This window comes from Acomys russatus, chromosome 7 (genome assembly GCF_903995435.1).
Source record: "Acomys russatus chromosome 7, mAcoRus1.1, whole genome shotgun sequence".
Lineage (NCBI taxonomy): Eukaryota > Metazoa > Chordata > Mammalia > Rodentia > Muridae > Acomys > Acomys russatus.
The window spans coordinates 45,106,907-45,132,122 of record NC_067143.1 but is presented as its reverse complement, the minus strand read 5'-3'; the positions used below and the strand labels follow the sequence as shown (position 1 = coordinate 45,132,122).

Here is a 25,216-nt window from a genome sequence, read left to right as displayed (position 1 = left end):
GACTAAAACAGGCATCACAGGCTCAATGGCCTATGCAGCTTGCTTTCTTAAACAACTTAACCTACACAGGAGTAGCACATTGCTACTACACATCTTACTCCCTATAGTGAGAATTTTTAATATATTTTATAAATTTATTCATATTCCATCTCAATTGTTATCCCATCCCTTGTATCCTCCCATTCCTCCCCCCTCCCATTTTCCCCTTACTCCCCTCCCCTATGACTGTGATTGAGGGGGACCTCCTCCCCTTGTATATGCTCATAGGGTATCAAGTCTCTTCTTGGTAACCTGCTATCCTGAGTGCCACCAGGCCAACCCCATCCAGGGGATGTGGTCAAATATGGGGCACCAGAGTTCATGTGAAAGTCAGACCCCACTCTCCACTCAACTGTGAAGAATGTCCTGTCCATTGGCTAGATCTGGGTAGGGCTTTGAAGTTTACTGCACGTATTGTCCTTGGCTGGTGCCATAGTTTGAGCAGGACCCCTGGGCCCAGATCTGCCCATCATAATGTTATTCTTGTAGGTTTCTAGGACCCTCTGGATCCTTCTATTTCCCCATTCTCCCATACTTCTCTCACCTAAAGTCCCAATAGGATGTCCTCCCCTCTGTCCCACTTTCCTGGTAAATGAAGACTTTCATGGGACATGCCCCTTGAGCTAGTGTCCAGATATAAGTGAGTGAGTATATACCATTTGACTCTTTTTGCTTCTGGGTTAACTCATTTCTAGTTCAATCCATTTGTCCACAAATTTTGGGGATTCCTTGTTTTTAATAGCTGAGTAGTATTCCATAGTGTAAATGTACCACAGTTTCTTTATCCATTCTTCTACTGAGGGACACTTAGGCATTCTTTTAAACACACACACACACACAACCTGCGCAGTGGCGCACACCTTTAATCCAACACTTGGGGAGGCAGAGGCAGGCAGATCTCTTATGACTTCGAGGCCGGCCTGGTCTACAAAGTGAGTCCAGGACAGCCAGGGCTTGTTACACAGAGAAACCCTGTCTTCAAAAAACAAAACACAGACCAAAACCACATAAAATTAAGAATGTGTTCGTTTTAACCCCAGGTGTGGGATGTGGGATTGCTGTGCAGCAGCTGACGTTCATTTGCCTCCAGCAGACCTGTGGCTTTGCCAGCTGCAGATAGTTTCTGTGATTGTGTGACTTTTGGAATTCTGGGGGTTTTCCAGCAAGTATATATCAATGCTAGAGCCTCAATAGATAGTGGGTGGGTTTTGGTCATTCAGGGGGGTTGGTTGCAACTTGTTGGTTGTCATGCTCAGCAAAGAAACAAGAAAGAAATTAGATTCAAGGATTTCTCCCTCTCTCTCCCCTTCTTTCTCTCCTTTCTTATCTAGTGATAGGGGGTGAGGTTGGGAGGGATAGAGGGTGGGGAAAGAAAATCCCACAAAGTAGCATAGGTCAGCTACAGGATAGACCCACTTACACCAATTATAATCAAGAAAGTGCACTGCAGACTTGTCTACAGGCAATCTGAAAGGCACTTTTCTTTCAGATAAAGTTCCTCTTAACCAGCTTCTCTCAAGTTAACAGAAACCAACCAGAACAGTGTATTTGCTTTCCATGTAGTATTTAGATTAATAGTTTTTTGGTTTTTTGTTTTGTTTGCTGAGCCATTGAAAGATAGGTTTCAGATAGGACATTTTATCCCTAATATCTCTGCATGAGTTTCCTTTAAAGAATAGCTTTCTATAGTGCCACAGTATCACTACATGAAAAAGAATTCTCCAGTGTTTTCTAGCAACCCTTATTCAAATTTTCCTATGTATATTTAAATGGTCATATGAGGATTTTACCAAGGTTTGTCCATAGTGTTTGGCTGTCTCTTTGGTGTCCTTCAATGCCTTAGTTCTTACTTTCTGTAACTCTGCCTTCATGAAAAGAAGATGAAAATACTTTTGAAGTGTGTCCTGCATTCTGGATTTGTATGTTTGCTCGTTATGCTGTCTTTTACTCTCTACTCCCAGTATGTACTGAATATCAGCTCTAAAGACTTGGTTAGATTCAGACTTTGCACAGAAGTGTCTCATGATTTATGTTGTGCATTAATATATCTCACCAGGAGACACCATATCAAGTTGCCCCACTATATAATAAGGTTAAACTGCTTGGCTAAGATGCTGCAGGAGCAATACCTCAGCAGTTTAAGAGCAACTACTGCGCTTGGACAGAGCCCAAGTTTGGTTCCCAGCATTCACATTGGACAACTCATAGCCACCTGTAACTCCAGTTCCAGGGAATCATGCTGTCTTCTAGCTTCTGCAGGCATCTGCATTCAAATGCACATGCCCACACGCCAGGAACTATAGAACTGGTAGGGAGGTTCAGTGGTTTTGCTGAGGCCCATGGCAGAACAGATTATTACTGCATGGAAGAGACTGGAGGACCTGAGTGACTTACACTGGCATACATTGAGTTTGTTAAAAAAAAAAAAAAAAAAAAAAAAAAAGTGGATGAGAAAAGGGCAGGAGCAACAAAGGGATCTCTCTGGGTTACTGAAAAGCAAATTTGGTGATTTTTCTCACAAAATAGCAGGCTAGAGGGTGCTTTTTTGAGAGGCAGACAAAAATTAAAATGGTCTCTCTCAGCAAGAAACAGGAAAGACTACAAGAAACCTTTGGAGGAAATAAAAGGATCCTAGACAAGAGGAGGACCAGAGACATCATCACACCGATCAGCAGGTTGAATGTAGCATCATCTGAACAGTTTTCCTGGTGAAGGGACAGGACCCAGAAGCTGCTACCAAAAAGGTAAGCCCTATGATAGTCAGGCGATTCTTCCCTCCTCACAAGTCCTCAATCTTCAGACCCACTTGTGGGATTGGGGAAAGCAGTGATCCTCCAGCAAATGGGTGAGCAGAGGAGAGAGATCTTTTGCCATGCTGTGTGACTAGGAGGACAGTGGTAAAGCATCATCTTGGGAATATTATATGCAATGACCTCTCAGGGTTAGGAGCCTCAATTTGGGTACCACTGCTTCTGGATATAGGAAAACCTGGATAGGCGTTTTTAGACAGCGGGAATCCAAAGGATGCAGGCCACAGAAAGCTGGCTCAGGCTTTCTGTTAAACCAAAGAAGTTAAAACCAAAGTACATCAGGTACACTGCTCTTTCCTTTCACCTCCCTCATATCTGTTTTAAGTAGCATGCTATTGTTGAGGCCTTCCTTTGACCATCCTATGTATATGTAAAATAACATTGCACTATCTCTACCTTGCTTCCTGCCCCAGCTTACTATCTCCATAACTATCAAATTATACATACTATGTATTTCCTTTTTTTTTTTTTTTTTTTTTTTTTTTTTTTACTGCTTTCCATATGAGACAGATCCTCAGAGTAACTGAACTTTCATTCCTGCTGTAGGGTGAGTAACTAAAACACTATTTGGCATATAATAAGTAATAGATAAATAAGGAAAGTATGGATTGTTGTTGCTGTTCTATACAAGAAACCCAAGATCCCATTCGATTACAGTCTGCAGCAACAGCCCAGAATAGACTTGGGAGGTGAATTGAGTAGGATCAAGACATTGTTTCCACTTTCTTGTCATCTTGAGTCTGTATGTTCCCCAAGTCAGAAGACGTGTTTCTAGCATTCCTGGGGAGTGTCCCTGGAGGTGTAGATTTCCAACCTTGTCTCAGCTGGGACCACCTCAGTGCCTGGTGTATGCCTTATCTGAAGGCCACCATTACTGGCTATTTTCTGACCTTTATAAATCAGCATTGTAAAATAAATGCCTAAGGTGAGAGATCCAAGGAGAAGAAAAGAAGCCTGCAACTCAAAGAGGATAATTTGTTAAAGTATTAGATACTTTTTTCAGAGGGTGGTCCATGATCATCATGGTGGTCGTAGGTAGGCCTAGTGGTGGAGCAGTAGCTGAGAGTTTACATATGATGGGAGAGATGGAGATAGAGTGAGACTGGGCTTAGAACGGGCTTTTGCAACCTCACAACCTGTCCCCAGTGACACACCCCCTAATCCTTTCTAAGCAGACCACCAATTGGGAATCAAGTATTCAAACATGAGCCTCTCGAGGGCTGTTCTCATTCAAACCACTACACTAGCCATTAGGATTTCTTCTGTTGAGATGTGTTCATACAAATCATTTGCTCTTTTTATATTTCCATGTAACCTTTATGTGAACTTGTGTCAGATGAGCCCCGTTCTGTGGGTTGCCTCTTCTCACTGTTGATTGTTTCCTTTGCTATATACAGCTTTTTAGTTTGATGTAATTTCATTTGTCAGTCCTTTCTTTTGTTTCTTGTACTTTGAAGATTCTATCTATGCAACCATTGCCTGTACCAATATCTTGGAGTGTTCTCCATATCTTTTCTTTTAACATTGATATTTTTAGAGTTTTGGGTCTTTTAGTTGGATCTTTAATTCTTTTTAAGTTGGTTTTGTGCACAGTGAGAAGTAAGGGGTGAGTTTCAGTCGTCTAGATATGGATGTGCAGTTCCCAGCACCACTGGTTGAAGAGACCATCCTTTCTCCGCAGCATGTTTTTTGCAACTGTGTAGTATATTTGAATCACTATATATCAGCTATATTGTGATGCTTTCAGCTTTGATCATTTTTATTAGTACTATTTGAGGTGTTTAGGGTCTTTTGTACTTTATGAATTTTTGGATTATCTTTTCCCTTGTTTGGTGAAGAATGTCATTGGTATTTAATGGTGATTGCATTGATCTGTAGATCACTTTGAGTAGCACAACACTTTGACTGTATTCTTTCAAACTGTGGATCTGGGATGTCTCAGCATCCTTTAATCAGGATTTATCAGGGAACAATCTTTTACTTCCTTAGGTTCATTTCAAGAGTTTTTTTGTTTTGGTATGTATTGGGGGCATGTCATGAATAGGGTTGGTTTCATGATTTCTTTCAAAACAAATTGATGGATATATAGGAAAACTGCTTTTTATTCTGACTTTATATCCTGTTTTTAAATAGTGTTCATCTCCTCTGATAGTCTTTTGGTAGTCTTTAAATTTTTCTATGGATAGATTCATGTCATCTAAGAACAAGGATAATTTGATTCCCTCCTGTCCTGTTTGTATGACTTTCGCTTTTCCTCTGGTTGAATTGCTCTGGCTAAAACTTCTAGTACCACACTGTATAAGAATGCTGTCCTGGCCAGGCGGTGGTGGTGCACACCTTTAATCCCAGCACTTGGGAGCCAGAGGCAGGCGGATCACTGCCCTGGACTCACTTTGTAGACCAGGCTGGCCTCAAAGTCACAGAGATCCACCTGCTTCTGCCTCTCCTAGTGCTGGGATTACAGGCATGCGCCACCATGCCCAGCACTATCTTTCATTCTCTTTATGTGGTATATTATGTTTATGTGTTTGTATGTATATTGAACCATCCTTTCATCCCTACCATGGAACCAATTTGGTCATGCTGTATATCTTTTTAATGTGCTGTTGAATTTGACTTACCAGTATTTTTCTGTACCTTTTTGCATTTGTCCTCCTTTTTTAAGACTTTTTTATTTTTATGTGCATTGGTGTTTTGCCTGCTTGTATGTCTGTGTGAAAGTGCCAAATTCCTTTAGAACAGGAGTTATAAACAATTGTCGGCTGCTGTGTGGGTGCTGGGAATTGGATCTGGGTCCTCTGGAAGAGCAGCCAGTGCTCTTAACCGCTGAGCCATCTCTCCAGCCCTTGTCTTCTTTTTAGACATCAATCTAATGTTTTCTTTCTTCTGTCCTTGTTATCACTTTTCCATTTATTGCCTAAGACCAAATATGCGGTCTTTTTCAAGTATTGGCAAAAGGTAGTATGGGCACTATTAACTACCCAGAAACATCTTATAGGATAGTGTAAGAGTTTGGAGAAGCCAGGTGTGGCGGCGCACGCCTTTAATCCCAGCACTCAGGAGGCAGAGGCAGGTCGATCACTGTGAGTTCCAGGCCAGCCTGGTCTACAAAATGAGTCCAGGACAGCCAAGGCTACACAGAGAAACCATGTCTGGGGGTGGCGGGGATAGTTTGGATAAAATCTAGTCCTGGACTTTTCACTTTTTTAAGATTTGTTTTTATTATTTTTAATTATATATAGGCGTGTGTTTATCTGTGGGTATGTGTACATGAGTGCAGGTACCAGGGAGCCCAGAAACGTAGGGTACTGAGGAGCTAGAGTTAAATTGGAGCCACCTGATGTGTGTACTGGGAAGGAAACTCCGCCCTTAGGTTATCTAAAAAAGCAGCAAGCAGCAGCTACTCTTAACTGTTGAGCCATCTCTCCTGCCTCATGGACGTTTCTTTAAAAGGAGACTTTATTAGTCATTCAATCTCATTAATTATTTTTCTGCTCAGGTTTTCTATGTCCTGTTGGTTCCATTTTAGGAGACCATGTGTGTCCAGTCTGTCACCTAGGCTGGACAAGAACAAGAGCTCACTTTGTAGGCCCTGTCAGGCTGGAACTCATGGCCCTCCTGCTTGGGCTTGCCTTAAAAAAGTGAGCCAGCACAACCAGCTTTACTCCACTCTTCTTTGCTTCGATCTTTTTTTTTTTTTTTCCTGTACAAATTTGGGGGTTCACTTTTTCATGATCTTCTAAATCCTTTAGTGCCATCATTGGGATTTTTATTTGAAATCTTTTTTTTTTTTTTTAACGTAGGCATTCAGTGCTATAAAGTACCTTCTTAGGAATGTATTTTGTGGGTCTTCTTAAGTTTTGGTATGTTGAGTGGTCATGAGTTTCCTCAGATTCCCTTGTCTTAGAAGGTCTATCATTCTCCTTAAATTTTGAAGAGTTATGAAAGTAATTTGTGTTGGTTATGAAAGCTGTAGTTGGCTGTTACTTTCTTGGGACTTATAACCTGTCATTGTAGTCTCTCCTTGTCTGTTTTGAAATCTGCTAGACTCTGATGGAGTTGCCCTTAAATGTGTGACTTGGGACTTTTGTCTTGCAGATTTTAATTTTTGAGCTGTAATTTGACAACAGTGTGTTGTGGAGATCATTTCTGGCTGCTTGCATTTGGGGTTACATAAGCCTCCTGATTTTAGGTGTCTGTGTCATTCTCAAGATTAGAGCATATGGTTGCTGTTCAACTTTATTTTGTCTTATTTTGTGAGATAGGTTTGCTGTGTAACCCAGGCTGGCTACAAACTTATGACCGTCAGTTTCTTGAGTACAGGCATTACAGGTGTGATCCAACATGCCCATCATCACTAGTGGGCTTTCTATGTGTTCATCTCCTCTTTGCATGTACTAAGGAAATGGGTATTTAATCTTTAATAGTTTGCCAAAGACCATGAATTCTCTTTTCTTTTTTTTTTTTTTTTTTTTTTGTTCCTACTTTTTTCTTTTTTGTTTGTTTTCGGTTTGGTTTGGTTTTGGTTTTGGTTTTTTTGAGACAGGTTTTCTCTGTAGCCTTGGCTGTCCTGGACTTGCTTTGTAGATCACGCTGGCCTCACAGACACCCACCTGCCTCTACCTCCCTGAGTGCTGGAATTGCAGGCATGAGCCACCATGCCCAGCTTACTTGTTTCTTTAAAAAAAAAAAAAAAAGCTGGTCAGCCCTGGCTGACATGGAACTCACTCTTGTAGACCCTGCTGACCTCAAACTCACAGAAATCCATCAGCTTTGTCTCCCAGGTGCTGGGATTACATGTTGTTCCGCTATAACCAGCTGTTCCTACTAATTTTAATTAGTTTTTCAAATGCACATACAAAACATTGGGTTTCATTATGGCATTTTCAGCTTTACATTTTTGGTTTGTTGTTGGGTCTTGTTTTGTTTTGAGACAAGGTCTCTGTAGACATAACATTATTGTGCACTGTGTAAAGATTCAAATCCTGATTTTTGTGTGCCTCCCCCCCCACCCTATATCTGTTTGCAATCCTTGTTTTGAGACTCTCTTGTCTAAACTTTGCTTCCCAGTTGTCTCCTGATATGTCAATAGAGCCACTTAATAGCCAATCACTGAGTAGAGGAGAAAATAGGGCTTCTTGCCAACCAGGAAAGGAGAGAGGAGAGGAGAGAGAGGATGTGGAGATTCAGCCATAGGCAGAGGTCCAGGAGAATCATGAGATAGGAGCATCTGGGGCAGAAAAGCCATACAGTGCAAATATGGCAGGGCTTTACTCTGGGGGGAAGCTAGATTAGTTTAGAGAGTTAACAATATACAAATTCTTATACAAAGTAGTATTTGTATTCTTACACAAAGAATATACAAAGTATATTGAGTCCAGTCTCAATTATTTGGATACTAGCCAGGTTATTAGAGAAACTGAGACACACATTTTTAAAGGTAACACTAACAGGTCATTCTCTGTAGCCTTGACTGTTCTGGACCTATGTAGACCAGGCTGGCCTCAAACTCACAGAGATCCACTTGCCTCTGTCTCTCAAGTGCTAGGATTAAAGGCCTGCACCACCATACCTGGCTTTACTTTGTTCTTATCTACATTTTGTGTTGCCTTTTTTCTTAATGGGACATTTTAAATGTTTGTTTCGTTCATTTATTGTTTGTTTTTTCAGGTTTTCAATTGAATTTTGTATTTGTCTTTTTGAGGCCTTCCTTTACAAAGTTTCTGTTTGGTTCTTTCTCAGTTTCTCTTTGAAGAAACTCACATTTATAGCCAAGATGTATTCCTAGTTCTCTCTAACCTTTTATCTGTAGTCTTTGGATCACATTTTTATAGAGCATTCTCCTGAATTACCTGTTAAACCTTTCACCTATTTTTGGTTTCTTTGAAGTTAGTTGCTAGAGAATTGTGATTTTTAAAAAATATTTAAATACTGTTTGAGTGTCTACATTTAGATTTATACATCTCAAGTTTCTTTCAACTGCTTTTACAGTACAGCCCTAGTAAGTGCCATTATTCTATAGATATGTAGATTATTCTATAGATATATAGGTGTCAGTTTGTTTTACACTACTAGCTTTATATCCAGATAGGCAGGCACCAAAGTCTCCCAGTAATTTCTTTTTTAAAAAAATATTTAATATTGGTTTTACTTTTTATATAATATACATATATTATATGAGTGTTTTGCCTACATTCAAATATGAGCACCATGTGCATACCTGCTGCCTGAGTAGGGCATTTTGGTATTGGATCCTCTGGAAATGGACTTACAGACTATTATGAAACTCCCGTTCTGCCAGGAACAGAGTCTAGGTCCTCTTCAAGAGCAGCCAATGCGTTTAACTGCTGAGCCATCTCTCCAGCTCATGCCTGTGTTTTCTATAGGTGTATACTGCTTGAGCTCTGTGGTCCACACACACAACCAGCAGTCAGCCAGAGTGAAGTAGAATGATCTAAAATTGAAGTACATCAGGTGGTAGTGGCTTCCTTTGGCATTGTTGATGATGGCTGTATTACTGACAAGGGTCTTTGGCACTGCCTGCAGCAGTAGTAGGGAGGGGCCTAAAGTACTTGTGGTCACACCCAGTCCTTAAAGCAGTCCATGGTAATAGAGGATACGGGCTGGTAGAGGAGGAATTGTAAAGCAGCAAGAACTGTAGTGTTCTTTGCTGTTACTGTAGAGGTGTCAGGAGTTCTACCCTTGCCCCTACCCTATCATGGACCAGGATATGAACCACTGACAAGGACTTTTCTCCTTCAGAATCTGAGCTAAAGTACTTCCACATGCAAGCTGAGTATGTCACAGCCACTCCAAGGAACATTTCTCTCTGGACCGAGTTAGACTATGTAACCAAGGACAGGGCAGCAACCCAGACCTGGGACATTGTTTCCAGCTACCTTAAAATGTCCTTGTGAATGTGCATTCATGGAAGCAAAACTTCCTTCTCCTTATTACAGGCATCATGTGCCGCACTGAAAGGAGTGATTAGACCAGAATGGGTGACTGACAGGTGTGAATCTATAGTTTCTCATCTCAAAAGGGCAAGTTATCTTGCTGTCATTTTTTCTTTATAAAGTAGACATGTTTATTTAGCTCACAGTTCTGGAGGTTCAACAGGATAGCACCAATACTGACTGGGGCTTTTATGAAGGCATCATTAATGATGACATCATGACGGCAAGAGCACAGAGGGAGATTGTCATCATTTGACAAGACAAGAAGCCAAAAGGATCTCTCTCTCTCTCTCTCTCTCTCTCTCTCTCTCTCTCTCTCTCTCTCTCTCTCTCTCTCTCTCTCTCATATCTCTCTCATATCTCTCTCATCTTTCTGTATAGCCCTGGCTGTCCTAGAACTTGCTGTATAGACTAGAGATCTGCCTGCCTTTACTACGATTAAAGGCATTCACCACCACTACCCAGCAGGATCTGCCTTTTGTTTTGTTTTTAGTTTTTTGAGACAGGGTTTCTTTGTGTTAGCCTTGGTGTCCTGGACTTCCTTTGTAGTCTAAGCTGGCCTTGAACTCACAGCAATCCACCTGCATCTGCCTCCCAGGTGCTCAGATTAAAAGGCATGCGCCACTATGCCCGGCTAGGATCTGTATTCTTGATCCTTCTCTTCCCCTGTATTTTGCATCACCCATCCCTAGAGTGTAGGGTGCTTGGTGAGTTTTTGTCAGAGTTACTTTGTTGGGCCAAGTTTGGTTCTCAAGGAGACTAAACCCTGAGCTAGTGCCATGGAATATTTATAACATCCCAGAAATTATATATGCAGAATTCTGATATTCCTTTTTCAATAGGCTCATGGCAGGTTTGCTGGGGACTGTTATGTAACCCTTTCCAAAGGGTTTGTCTCAGGCTTCTCCAGTTACACAAGCCTACAAGGGTTACAAAACTTTCCAGTGGCCAACATTACAAGCAGCCTTGCTAGTAGCTTTTTCCTCTCTTAGCCCACTAGAGAGAGGGTCAATAGATGCCTGTATATTTTCCCTTACTATGCTGTTGTCCCAAGATCCTGAATCTTGCCTCGTTTCAGCTTCTGTTGTGCTTATACCAGTGGCCCTCCATTATCACTCATCTCAGAATGCAGCTATATACCTGTTGCTTTGGCTTTTCTTTACAGTGGAACAGATGAGCGCTGGGTGCTGCTAATCAGCCATCTACCTGTTGCATTTAATCCAAGTCATGCACTTGGAATGAACTTTGAGGAAAGGTACATACCTTTGAGTCTTGCTCTATCAGTGGTGAGGGGCAGGGTGACTTTAAAAGGTAGATTCCTGTTTTCCTTATACCATATGCTCAAGAAATGATAAATATGCAAATGGATGGATACTCACTAGTAATTAATAAGTACTCCCATTTTTAATTGTGTAAAGATAGCATCTTAAGTTATATCTCTTCAGAACTATGTAATGTACTTAGCTAGAAGAAAACTTAAAGAAATACTCATATTTTGAGGTTAAAAAAAAATTAAAGGTTGAAAAACGTGATTACTCTAATGTTACACTTGAGATGGGCATACCATTTATGTTCCTGGTTACCAGTGGATTACGGCATCTAATGCATCATAGGAGAAAGCAACTTTCTCATCACTATCTGTAATTAGCATGGATGATTTTGACATCTGAACATGACAGAGTAATCTCATTCAGTGTTCTAACCTAAAGAAGCTTTAAAGGTGATCTAGTATAGGTTCTATCATAGAGGAAAAAAAATACACAAAACGTTCAGTGACATGCCAAAGTCTGCCAGCTAGAGAAACATTACTCAGACTCTGAAGATCTAGAGCCCCACATGCAGGGCACGTTCCAGACTATACTGAAGTGTACTTTAGTATGTGAGTGTACTTAAGCTGATTCAGTTTTGACATATTGACATGCCATATAACCCTCCTATCGGGGGCAACAGGAAATGTTTTATTTATGTACAAGACATGGGAAATCAATTTCCATTCAACTTTTTAAAAACTTGTTACAAATAAAAAGATTTTGTTAAATACATTCATTCTTTGCACACAAAATACATTCTTTATATTTTTACTCTCATTATGAATTACTTCTTAATAATAAAAATTTAAACTACAACAGTCACTAGGTTTGGCAATTTGATGATTTTTTTCCAAGAAAGAAGATGCAAATGTTGAGACAGTGAATACATAGGAAACCATATCTTTAAAATGTTCCTTAATGACTGAATGATCCTACAAGGTTTAATGAATGCCCTCTCCAGTATCCTTGGTAGCGGTCTTTAAAGGAATGCAGAGCACTTTGAGGCGCTCAGTGATGACAATGTAATTTCTACAAAGACTGAAGGAGCCCCCATGAAATTGATAACCATATCAAAAGGACATCTTCAGAGAGAGATTCTTATGGATATACAGCTAGGCATTATTCTGGAGTCCAATTGACCAATTTAACCAAGATCATAAGTTTCATTCCCCAAGCAGGACTTTAAAAGGTTCTATTAAATAAATACAAATTACTTGGTTTGTTAATCTGTTTTTGAGATGTGAAAGCAACTATATAACCAATACAAAAATTACATGAATGTTCTAGCAGTATTATTTATACTAGCCAGAAAAGAGAAACAATCCGAATGTCCAAATTGTGAATAATTCACAAATAAAATCACACACACACACACACACACACACACACACACACACACACACTGGAATATTACTTAACCATAAAAAGAAATACTGACTCATGCTACAACACAGATGAGCCTTCAAACCCTTAAAAGAAGCCAGGCACAAAAGACCACATATTATATGATTATATTTATATGGAAGGGAAATCCACAGATAGAAGGCAGGTGAATTGTTGCCAGAAACTGGGGAAGGAAGAGGTTTGGCTATTAATGGGTACAGAGGCTTTTGGGAATGGCATATTCTGAGGTTAGACCGCAGGAACGATGTACAACATAGTGAATATACTGGAAACACGGAATTTTATACCTTAGAGCAGGGAGTTACTGTGTGTCAATTGTCTGAAATTTCAAAAGATATGATTTTACTTAGAAATGTTTTTGCTTGAGTTCCTGGTTCCTCTTTGTCCCCCTTTTGATAATTGAACTGAATTTTTTACAAATCATCTTTCTACACAATGTTTTTAACTAACTGTACTCAGGTTACCAATGGCTTATATCTCTAATGACCTTTTTGTTAAGTAAACTTAATACATGGACACAAAATATATATTGTTAATATCTGCATATCAACATTTTGAACCAAGAACTATACGTATATTAAAGTAGATGATTAGGGTTTATATATATATATATATTTTACTGAGAGCCTATGCATAAAATCAGTAGCCATGTATCAGGAAATAAGTTCATAAAATCCACTGGTCAACCTGTTTACTGAAACTGTAGGTGTGAAATATTCATGACTTAATGGAGAGATAAGAAAATGAAGAAAATCAGGGATTTTCTAAGTCTCCGCAAAGCAGCTTCTGTAAATATTTTAACTAGCTGCTGTGATCCCTAGAATTAAATATGTTGCATTTTATTTCATCCCTATGCTAAAAGTCATGCATTAACATGTGTGCAATAATTTACAGGGCATACTTTTTTCAAATTCTTATCTTAGTTCTTTATTAATTGACATTTTTAGCAGAATTTTTTTTTCTTTTCTGAAAACAGCATTTTACTCATGCACTAGTTAAGACAGATTTGTGTATCTTGTTTACACAGCATGAAAGGAGCTCTAACCATCTGGTATGTCTAGAGGGACCATCCATTGAGTAGAAGCTAGACGCCAGCATTCCAGTCATTTGAAATGTTTTCTATCAGGGACCTGAAAGTCCCAATCAGCCCTAAGAGGATAAAATTACTCTAAAAATATTCATTTAGTAAATCAACTGACATTCATTGTCAAGTAGACTACAATAAAGTTCCACTAACATTCTGTAATTGAATAGAAGATGAGAATATTTATTCCTAATGATTACATTCCAGAAGCAATATGCTTAGCAGCTGTTTGTCAAAGGGCTTTATCAAGTTTATTATTATTATTTAATCCAGGCATAACTGTGTAGTCTTAAACAAAAGCTATGTGCCGTTCATCAACTGGTGAGTTATTCTAACCAAACAGATTCTTTTCTTACTCTGCACATGAATTTTTGCTCTATTAGGAGGTTAGTACCCCAGTTTTTATTTCAAAATGCAGCACACACACATAGAGATTAAAAACATTTTAGAGTAGTAGTAATAAATTCATCAAATAATGTCATATGTGGAATTAAATCCTAAAAGCAGATCACATAACTGGGATTTATGATACCATTTTTACCTACAGATGGAAAGAAGAGCCACACAACCAGATGTAGTCTTACTTGGATATCCATTATACATTATTAGTAAAGGGAGAAATGCATGGGTAGTTGAAGAACTAACCAACCGTGTGATTATCTAAATCTGATCCCAGTAAGAAGCTAAGGGTCAACAGCTATCCTTATGACTTAGTTTCAAACAGCAGACAAAGGGCAATAATAGACAGCAAATGAGAGTCCTTACAGACACAGCCAAGCCATCCTTCCCATGGAGAATGAGACCAACAAGAGGTCTGCATTGCACTGTGAGGTATTCAGTCCCGAGAGAAAGTTTCCTGATAATAAGGAGTTTACAACCCTGGAATCATCTATTGAGACAGAGCATCTCTCAAGATATATGGAAAGAAATGCGTGACTGACATCTGAAAGCAAAGCCAAACACTTCCTTTTAAGAAACCCTTGTAGAAATGGAATTCTTGTCTTCATAAACGACTGACCCAAATCATTTCTTAAAATCTCAAGATGCAGTCTCCCTATGTTGCCCTAGCGCCCACCTCAGCTCCCAAGTACCTGGGACTAAAGTCACATGTCACTGCTCCTACTCCCAAAGTCTGTTCCTAACTAGGGAGAAAGAGGGGAAAAACTAACATTTGAGTTCTTCCTATTTGCTGAGCAAGATATTTTTACCTTGTCTCATCTCATTTTCAGCATAATCCTAACAGCTCCATCTCATAGATGAGAAAACCCCTGTTCAAACTTGGCCTAAAGCCCCAACTTTTAAATGGTAGGGCTGCACACAGCCAACCTAGTACCCCACTTTTATACCTCTCCCTGTATCATTCTCTGAAGTGTCAGTTACCAGTGACCATGATTTCATCAGAATATGGCTCAGCATCTGCCATCCTGTCTTTAATCAATAGGGGAAATTAAATCATACACCTAATGAAGTCAAAGAACTGGCAACTAGCCTTTGTATTCCAATTTCTTACGTGAGGGAGTCAGAGAAAGTCTCAACCAAATTGAAGTATGTTTCTCCACATACTAATTCAAAGCAATGATTTCCTTTTCTAAAAACTAAGCAAGAGCCCCCCCCCCCTCAATCGGACTGGAAAGGGTGCAAGAAATTTTACATATAGAATCATTGGGCTCATAAATTTTAATTAGCAAAAACTGCTTTTAGTTATTTTATTTTCAAGTTAAAGACCTGTTTGTGCATATACTTTACTTTGTACATGAAGCAGATTGGCCTTTGACCTCTTATACTCACTTTCTCCAGAATCAAGGAACACTCCCCCCAGTGCCCCCCCCCCCCCCGCCAATGTCATCAATGTCATTTGAGGCTTCCTAAAGCAGATTTTAAGGATGGCTTTCTGCTACTGGCCCTCCCGTCCTCTCATAGAACACTGGACTATGAGGGGATCTTTAATGGAGGGTTCTCCTATGCTAAAACACTTCTAATATACTGAAGAGAACACATTGTTTATTATGCCAAATGAGATGTATAACTGCCACATTTTCATATAACCTCTGCCTAAATGATACCTCTTCTATTTTTAACCTGGAAGCCAGTTTGATTCCAATAGGGACTAACAAGGCATTTCTAGTTTAGGACTTAATGGCAAATCAGTGTTTTGGTCTATGAACATGTAGCCAATCTTCGCCCTACAGGGTAGTGCATTTGTGACAGAGCAAAAAGCCTTTTTAAAAAATGTCATTAGCTATTGGTCAACATATATTTAATTGAGCACATAAGAAAAGGTACTGCAAGTTAGAACTTGGAGTTAATAGAGCAACTGGGCCAATACTCAATCAACATTGTAGGTCATCCCCACATTTTCTTTGCACAGTGTGTATGTACCATTTGCTTGACAGAAAGGCAACTGCTACCACAGGTTCCTTTTTTTTTTTTTTTTTTGGCAAAATTCTCCCTGGCACAGCTCAATCTGTGTCTCTGCAGCTTCAGTGTAGTGGACTTCATTCTGTCTCTTTGAACTGTGAAGTATCTTTTGACTATGTTACTCTCTCTATGCCACATCCCACAAAAATCCTTCAAGTAATCTTTAGCTATCTTGTGTTAAATTTATTTACACCACTAGTTATCCCTCCATCTGTTTACAGCGATAATCCCAACAAGACTGAGGCAAGAGAGTTAGCATGAGCTCAAAGGCAGCCTGAACTACATTGTGATTTCTATGTTGGCCTGATTTCTGGATCTACAGACTGTAATCTGGTCTAAAAAATAAATAAATAAATAAGACAAGGCAAAAGTAAAAAACAGTGCCTCTCAGAAGTAGTTGTAACGTGCACATCCTGTAATTTAGGAAGGAGATGAAGTCCCATCTATATTACTCAATATTAATGACTGACCTGAGAGGATAGTACCATAAACCAATACTGCCTGTGTGTGCAGTTGTAAGGGAAAAGCAGCTTTCCTTTCAAACACGTGCCACAGGAACAAAAATCCCAGAGAAGAAAACATATTTTCATTTAGTGTTTAACAACAATTTCTTCTATGGAATACATTTTGTCACAAGGATGAGATGTGGAACACACCTGTCAAAACTATGGTTGAGGGACAAAAGTAAACCATTGCAGTTAAAAAAATTCTTTAAAAAAAAATTCCAAACCTACAGCTTCTTTCAGATGCTAACAGGAAAGTGAGCCCTAATAAGTATATATGACCATGAGATACACAACATTCTGTAGGACTAAGACTTAGAAACTTTCCCTATCTTTAAGGCCACTGGCATGATATATAAGAGGAAATAAATAAGTCCAAATTAATTGCCACTGTTATTTTTTCAGAATTTCTCTTAACTAGAAGTGTATACTGTCGGATAGCTCAAAGAATAGACTGGCAAACCCCCGATCTAATCCTGATAGTCGTCAGAGTCCTGTCAAGGTGCACTTTCATGAACACAAAGAATCTGCTTCCTGCCTCCATCAAGCCTCAGTGCTTTGAGTCATACTAGTCCGAACATCTTGTTTGTGTCAGTGGTTTCTTAATAAACTCAAAATCAGAACTTGACATACTTTCATGCTAATGTATTTTAGTTTCGTTTTTAGTTATTGTCTTTGCACTTAGAGAAAGATGCTGATGTAAAAATGACTAAAATACGGTAGAGTTGGAATGAAAGCCAGAAAAAGCTAATGACGTATATAACCTTAGAAGTCTATGCAAAAGATAATTGGCTCTTTATAATTAAATATTAATGTAATCCCACAGAGCTAATGAAGAATTCAAACACAGCTTTGTGTAGGAAAAGGAGATCCCAATAAGTTCTTTGAGGGCACAGTCTATACGAAGCCGTATCAGAACATTATATGATTCCATAGATCTTTTCCAAGAGTGACTCTACAACCTGAACTTTTGTTTTCAATGGAAAATGCAAAAGATTGCCATGTGTTTAATAATTTTATTAAAAAAAAAAATCATACTGGAAATGGAAGAAGAGATGGTCTGGTCAGGATGAGCCAAACTACATTACAATAAACCAAATCGTGTTCTTTTTGCCACTAAATAATTTAATGTAAAGGGGGCTTATCTGAGCAAATATTCCCCTGCCAATAAGAATTATTAGGCATAATAATAGTTATGTTCTGTCCTGGATTAAAATGATTCTTAAGAACCACTTTAAGGACTTTTATTTAAAAATAATAAGAAACATCTTGGCACTGAATCATTTATTCAACTGGTTTTTATTGCACCTACAATATTGTCAAGGGTTGTTCTCAAACTTGAGATACATCACTGGACAAATACCCAAAAGGCCTAATCTTAAATTCACAGACCTGTGGAACATAAGGACCTAGTTTCCCATGTGTCCACACTGATGGGCAAAGGATTGGTGACTCTGATGTACTGAAAGACTAGAAGGACCTGGGATGGAGCTCTCTAAGCTGCTTCTGAACCTGAAGGGGGTGCTATAAGCACTAAGGAAAAAGAATAAGTGTGACTCCAAAAGCTGTTTTGCTGGAGCTAAATTAGTCCAACATAACAAAGCCCTTAAAGTTCACAACACAACGTTATTTTTAACATACTGCTGTGAGACAAGGCTGAGTCATCATATGCTGAGGAGATCAGAATGTTGTGGTAAAGAAAAGCAATAAATCTAAGTTTAAGGACTTTTGCAATAGAAAGATAAATTCTTCTGTAACCTTGATTAGTGTATCTTCTGTGCCTTTGGTTGCTGGCTTAATAGAGAAGTAAAGGTAATTACAAGTGAACTTTCATTTTCATTAATGTGATATTTTCCTCCTGCCTGTATAAAGAAAAAGCAGTCCAAACTTTTAGGAAACCTTTATCTTTCCTACAGAATCAGGAAAAGCATAGAGAGCGATGACAATGCCAATGACTGGTAAATAGTGCACGTAGTCACATGAAAGAGGTTGGACATTATGGAATCTGCTAGGAAAGCTGGAAATGTGTTCTCAGTATCCTGCTGTGTTGACTCACTGCTTTAAATTCAGTAGCTTTCCCAGAGTGACATGTCATGTTCAAGATTGTCACCATCAATACAAACAGTGGAATTACACGTCATATCCTCATTCAGTGATTCATCACTCACTTACGCTATACAGCAAGCTACAGAAACACCTGACAACACCAACAGCATACAGATTTAATTACCGCTGCAATTTGCATTGATGACAGTGAACAAATCGGAAGGTGTCAAAGCATGGCACTGAAGAAACAGGAACTCACTCAGCAGCACATCTTCCCATTTCAGTCCTGTTTTAAAATTGACTAAGTAAAGGCATATATACGTCCATTTGAATTGGAGATTTCCAGTAACACATGCATGCCAGGATGGGAAGGAAAGAGAAAAAGAAGGTGTGGGGAAAAGAAAGCAATATGGGCTGACCAGGGGAAAGAATGTATGCTCATGAATCTGAGATCGACATTAATATAGATGAAACATGACAACCCAGCCTGCTGCCTGACCAGGACTCTCCTAAGTTTAGTGAAGATACAAAAATGGTGTGTGAGACTTTTCATCAATCACTATTCTCACTTATTATACTAAAAATGTCTACAAAATCCTAACCCTTGGTCTGTCCAAGGATAGTTCCAGAAAAGAAAAGGTGTGACCTGTTACAGAGGACTGTGCTGTCTGGAACCCGGCTCGGCAGTCAGTCCATATTCCACAGTATTTTGGTCATATCTGCTGTGTTTTCTCATGCTACTCAAAATGTCTTACAAATAATCTTTATTAGAATGCCATCATCCATTTGGATTTTTCCTATTTTTTTTTTTTTACTTTGATTTACTTAAAGGGAGGAAAGGTGTGAAAGAATAGAAGAAAGTTAAGGAATTTCAAGGAGAATATGAAAGAAAGGGGATTCTCATGTCTAAACCCATCCTAGAAAAGGTGGAAATGAGACTCTGAAAAAGACTGTTGATTCATGAATTTCCCCCATTTTCTTTTTATTTCTAGGTAATACATCTAAGGGTATCAATGTACTAAAACGTTTGGTCTGTGAAATAGCATAACCATTAGCACCAAAAAGAGTCATGGAGCTTGTATATATTATATTAAACATTAATTTTTACTGTTGGTCATGAGAAGAGTTTCCATTTTTACATCCCAAAGGTTTTGAAAGTGCTTGTGGACAAAAGAAATAACACTTTTCAAAATCTCCATGGGGTCATCAGTAAGTACTACAGACAGTACTTGGACTTTCCAGTTTCGGTTTACCTGGTTGACAAGGAAACCATGGGCACCAGATTACCACTGAAGCCTAAAGAACAGCCCCACATGCACCCGTTGACACACAGGAGGGATGCCTACAGTACATGATCCCCTGCACTGTGTTCAGGAATGCATTTTTACTTGCTTTTTTAAAAACAAAAGCAACATGCTCTGCAGATCATGGAGCGCTTAGTGCAATTTTCTCCTTGCTCCAACGCCAGACTGCGAAAGGGTGAAACCATATGTGTTCTGCTAATGCTGGCCTGCAGTAGAGGCCCTTGGCCCGCATGCTTTGTAAGCTCTGGAGCCTACAGGAGTCAGAAGGTCCAAGAGCAGGAGCCATAGTCATTGCCAGATTTCCCTAGCAATGTACAGCCCACCAAGGCAACCACTGATTCCCTTTGATTCTCTGCCTCAGCCTTTAGTTGAAATTACAACAAGTCAAATAGCTGATGCTCTTCCCCTCTCCAGGTAAGGGTGACGATACATTGTTCACCAGTGTGTTCTGTCTTGCTTCACTGATGAGTCGGCATGCTAAGTCAAGGAAGAGTTTCTCCACATTATCAGATTCCTTGGCTGAAGTCTCCAGGTAATACATGTCCTGAGCCTCTGAGAATTCTTCTGCTCTCTGCTGGGAGACCTCTCTCCTTTCAGCCAGGTCAATCTTGTTGCCTGTAACAATGGCAAATCAAAGAAAGTATCATCACTTGACTTTGTTTCAACCGGAAGCATCACGCTTTAATCCCAGACCTGAAGTAGATAGACAGATTAAACAGATGAACGAGTAAAGCAAAGCAAATATGGAGGTGACTGCAGGAATATTTATTTAAAAATACCAGTGCCATTTGTAATGGCAAAGATAGAAAACAACACATATGCTTGCATAAAGTGCAATACATGCACACAAGTATTCAACCTAGTAAAGAAAAAAAGCAATGAGGAATATTCTCTACAGTGCCATGAATTGAGAATAGAAGCAAAGAAAAGAAGTATAATCTGCAAGTCTCTAAATGGAAAATATATAAAAGTTGTACTTTTTGCTTATTCTTTAATAAAATAATAAACCAAAATTGTAATTTAAAAGACAATGGCCATGCAAAAAGATAAAAGTATGGCGCATAGGGGCAGAAACCAGACCTCTCAGGGCATACTCTGCTTTACAGACTTGACTTTAGAGGCTCACATTTAACATATCTAAACAAAGCGACTATGTAATTTGTACAAAATTAAATTTTAAAAAGTAATCTATAAATATTAAGCATCTTTGTCATACAGTGGCATAAGTACAACTATTTCAAGTGCACTTGAAACATGTCTTAACCCTGCATCCTCAGGTGTGTACGCTAAGGACAGGGCATTTAAGGACAAAGTCTTGAACTCATTCAGTGGTCATCTTATCAGTAGCAGAGCTGAATTATGAGGCTGCTAAGGTGTATTAAGGGATAAAGCAAGTCATTATGTTGATGTCACTTGGAACTGGGATTTTAGACATGAGAAAGATGAAATACAGGTATAGGATTAATGAAATAAATAAATTTTTTGCAATTTTAAAATATAAATCCAAATATCTGTACAGTTAACTCAGGGTATGTTTTATCTCTTAAAAGTTTTCTACTCAGCTGGGTGCAGTGGCGCACACCTGTAAGCCCAGGGCTTGGGGAGGCAGAGGCAGGCAGATAGGTGTGAGTCTAAGGCCAGCCTGGTCTACAAAATGAGTCCAGGACACCCAAGGCTACATACAGAAACCCTATCTCAAAAACCTAAAATAAAAATGAAAAGTTTTCTATTCGTTTTTTTAGGTAGGCTGACAAAACTCAACTATGCTACCTGGAAACACTGCTTAAATGAGCCAATTGATAAATTACCCCGTGTATACATTATAAATACCTAGTAGATTGTCATAACTACTGATTCACCATTGAAGAACATACAGGAAGCTATGCTCTTGGAGCTGTTTCTATGGGACACAGAGGCTTCTAGGCCAGCACACCTCTTGTACTTGTCATAAGTGAACTTTGTTTCCTGATACCTGAGTTGTCCAGACCTGCCAAGAGAATTATGATAGCTGATGCCAACCTGCCATTGAGTCAGGTGAACTGTCTTGTATCTTTCTAAGTGAACAGGATGCCATACGTGTCTTACGATTGTACTGTGAGTCCAAACACAACTTGTTGAACCTAATAAAACAACACAGTTCACCATACTCATATATATAGTGACTTTTAATATCAAAAAGTTTAGAAATGGCTGCCTACAAGTAAGGGCAACCCAACCCAGAGGCTGAGGTTTCTAATTATAAGCTTTCCATCAGAAAGAAATAATCACCTCTTGAAGACATAGTCAGTTGTAGGTATGGGCCATGAAATGATATGCCTGAGTATTTGTCCTATCAGAGAGCCGGGAAATTGTCTCAAAGACTCCAGTAGTAATGTCAAAAGATTTGGGAACACATTTGAAGAAGTTTCCCATGTCAATGATGGAACAATAGAATATTGGACAGTAGTCATTGCACAGGATTAAAATACACTGAATGTACATTTAAGTTCAGAAGCTCATAGCATATTAAAAATACAAATGAGCCGGGGGTTGTGAAACACACCTTTAGTCCCAGCACTGCCCAGAAGGCACACAGGTGAGGCCAAGGCAGCCAGGGCTACATAGAGAACCCCTGTCTCAAAAATGAAAGAAAGAAAACAAAACTAAAACATGATTTTCTAGTGGTTACTTTTGGAAGATCCTAAGAAACCAACTCATTACCATCGGAAACTGCTGAACAAAAAGGGACTAAAAGGCCAGTCATGGTGAGGTACACCTTTAATCCTGGACCTTGCATACAGTCTAGCTGTGGTCTTTGTATTTTTTCCCTTCTGCTGCAGGAGGTGTGTGTGTGTGTGTGTGTGTGTGGGTGTGGGTGTGGGTGTGGGCGTGGGCGCGCGCGCGCGTGCGCGTGCGCACACATACAAACATGCATTTGAAGACCAAAGGTACAACTTGTTCCTGAGATGCAGTCTACCTTAGTTGTGGTTTTGGGTTTTGGGGAGGGGTTTTTATTTGTTTGTTTGTTTGTTTTCTGTGATACAGTCAATAAGGCCTGGGACTCCAGGATTAGGCTAGGCTGGCCACCAATGCTCAGGGGTCCACCTGTCTTGACCTTGTCTGGGGTTACAAGCAAGGGCCACCACTCCCAAGCTTTCACTTGGGTACTAAGGATCTAACTCAGGTCCTCTTGCTTGTGCAGCAAGCACTTGACCAGCTCATTGGTCTCCCATTTTTAGTCATGCCATTTTTAATTAGTGCATTTGTCACCATAGAAAATGAAGGGTTAGCCAGGCATGGTGGTGCACACCTGTAAATCTCAACACTCAGGAAGGCAGAAGCAGGCAGATCTCTGAGTTCAAGGCCAGCCTGGTCTACAAAGCAAGTTCAGTACAGCCAAGGCTACACAGAGAAACCCTGTCTTGAAAACAAAAACAAACAAACAAAAAAATCAAGAGTTATTTTCTGGTTTTCCTCCTACATTAAATAGACTCCCTCTTACTAGATGAAACAAACTGCAGCATTTCCCTTAGGAGGGATGTCTTAAGTTAGCAGGAAGTAAGGAGGAAAAAAATTTACCAAAAAAGTCTATGTTTAAAAAAAAAAAAAAACAACTGCTTCAATATGAATTCCTCATCAATGAGAGATTTCCTTTACTTTTACAGCAGCAGTGTCCACTGTCTTATAACTCACCTACACTGATAAAAAAAATCAGCAACACTTTTGTTTATTTTTCTAAATCATCATTATGGGGTAGAAATTATTTCATGTTCTTAGTTGTGTAAATGAATATTGACTACATAACTCAGGTAACTATATTCTTGGAAGGTACCAACACATAAGCATTATGTGATCATGAATTTTCAGATGTGCTCAAATCAATTTCCTTCCTCATTAGTCCATACTTACCCACTAACACAGTGATGACCTTATTGCTGGCATACTGTTCTATCTCCCGCAACCACTCTGGAAGGCAACGGAAGGACTCCTCACAGGTGATGTCATAGGTAAGGATCAAGGCATTGGCGCTTCGGTAATAACTTTGGGTGATGGAGCGAAATCTCTCTTGACCCGCAGTGTCCCAGATCTGTAACTGTAGAGGCATGAGACGAGTCAGCTTGAAAAAGCACAAAAAGCATTTCCTCGCTATAGCTCAGAAAAAGGCACACCAGCCACACAATATCATGGTTCTTCTCTGCCCTGAAAAGCACTTTTTGCTGTCAAGTATTTCTGATTTGCTCATAGGCTACATACATTACAACAGAGCACGCTGTTGTTCCCTGGTCACTGGCGTTTCACTCAGCGGCCAAGGGAATGAAAATACAACCTCCCTAGCTGCCAACTCTTCCAGTTTAAAATTCTAATAAACACATCAAGGCATTATCTCTGTTAATGAAAACAGAAATGGCGCCATACAGCCATGTCCCTCCAGTACACTAAGATCTATGACCTTAGGACATATAATCCTCTTGGACTTCATTTGTTTAGATAGATGATAGGTAGGTAGGTAGACAGACAGACAGACAGACAGACAGATATTTTAATAGGGTTTGATAAGTCTACTATTTCTAAACCTAGCAAATGTATGGTTTAATGAGAAAGGAGGAAAAATACTCCCCAAATCCCCGCCTCAGCCTCTCTGCACACATCACACAACCAACGAGTGGCCTGGTCTCCAGACACAGCTCTAAATATAGAGCAGAGCTAATTTTATATTGTTTGTGTTCTATATTGCACCCACAAAGCTGGAAATCAGACTCCACGTCTTCTATTCCCAGTTCAGAACTCAGCCCGGCAAACCCTGTTGCTTTTGCCACTGCAAGCTCATTTAAATGGATACCTACGTCCAGCAGTCACCTGGTGTCACCCTGTCCCCATAGCAATTTAGATGAAGACACTGAGTAGTGACCAGTAGCTCCTGCCGGGACCCAGCGCACACGTTCTTTGATTTGAAGCTGCAGCAGCTCTCTGATTATATAAACTAAAGTCTATGTGTGTAAAATACAAACATACACATGACAGTTTGTGCTGGAACAAAAGCTATTTCTCTCCTCTGCCTCAAAGTAGGACCATAGTTCCCTTCTGCCAAGATGTGCTGTAAAATAGCAGACTATTGTTGTAAAGCCCCATTCAGCCTCTAAAATACTTTTGACTAGATTTAGATACTGCCAATCATAGTTTGTTCATGACTGGAACATATTGGGAACTGCTTTAGGCATCAAAATATTTTCTAAAGGAGTGATTGTATGGCCTTGCTAAGATATATACCACCCTCTCATAAAGGACTGCCTGTGTCTAGCCTGAGAATTGATTATTAAGGATGCTTATATTCCATCATCTATTACTCAAATTACTTCCATCAC

At 39.5% G+C, this 25,216-nt stretch overlaps 1 protein-coding gene across 3 annotated transcripts in view; it reads right to left on the bottom strand.

Annotated features, from left to right (window-relative positions):
- Window positions 1–18,998: 18,998 nt before the first annotated feature.
- The window catches only part of Rab30 (RAB30, member RAS oncogene family), an 88,025-nt gene continuing 81,807 nt past the window's right edge, over window positions 18,999–25,216 (bottom strand). For all 3 annotated transcript variants that reach the window (XM_051148951.1, XM_051148952.1, XM_051148954.1), the window contains exons 4-5: window positions 23,763–23,946; window positions 18,999–20,489 (exon numbers count right to left, since the gene is read on the bottom strand). In XM_051148951.1, coding sequence (XP_051004908.1) covers window positions 20,239–20,489; window positions 23,763–23,946 — 435 coding nt within the window. In that variant the 3' untranslated portion in view covers window positions 18,999–20,238. The remainder of the gene's footprint in view (window positions 20,490–23,762; window positions 23,947–25,216) is intronic.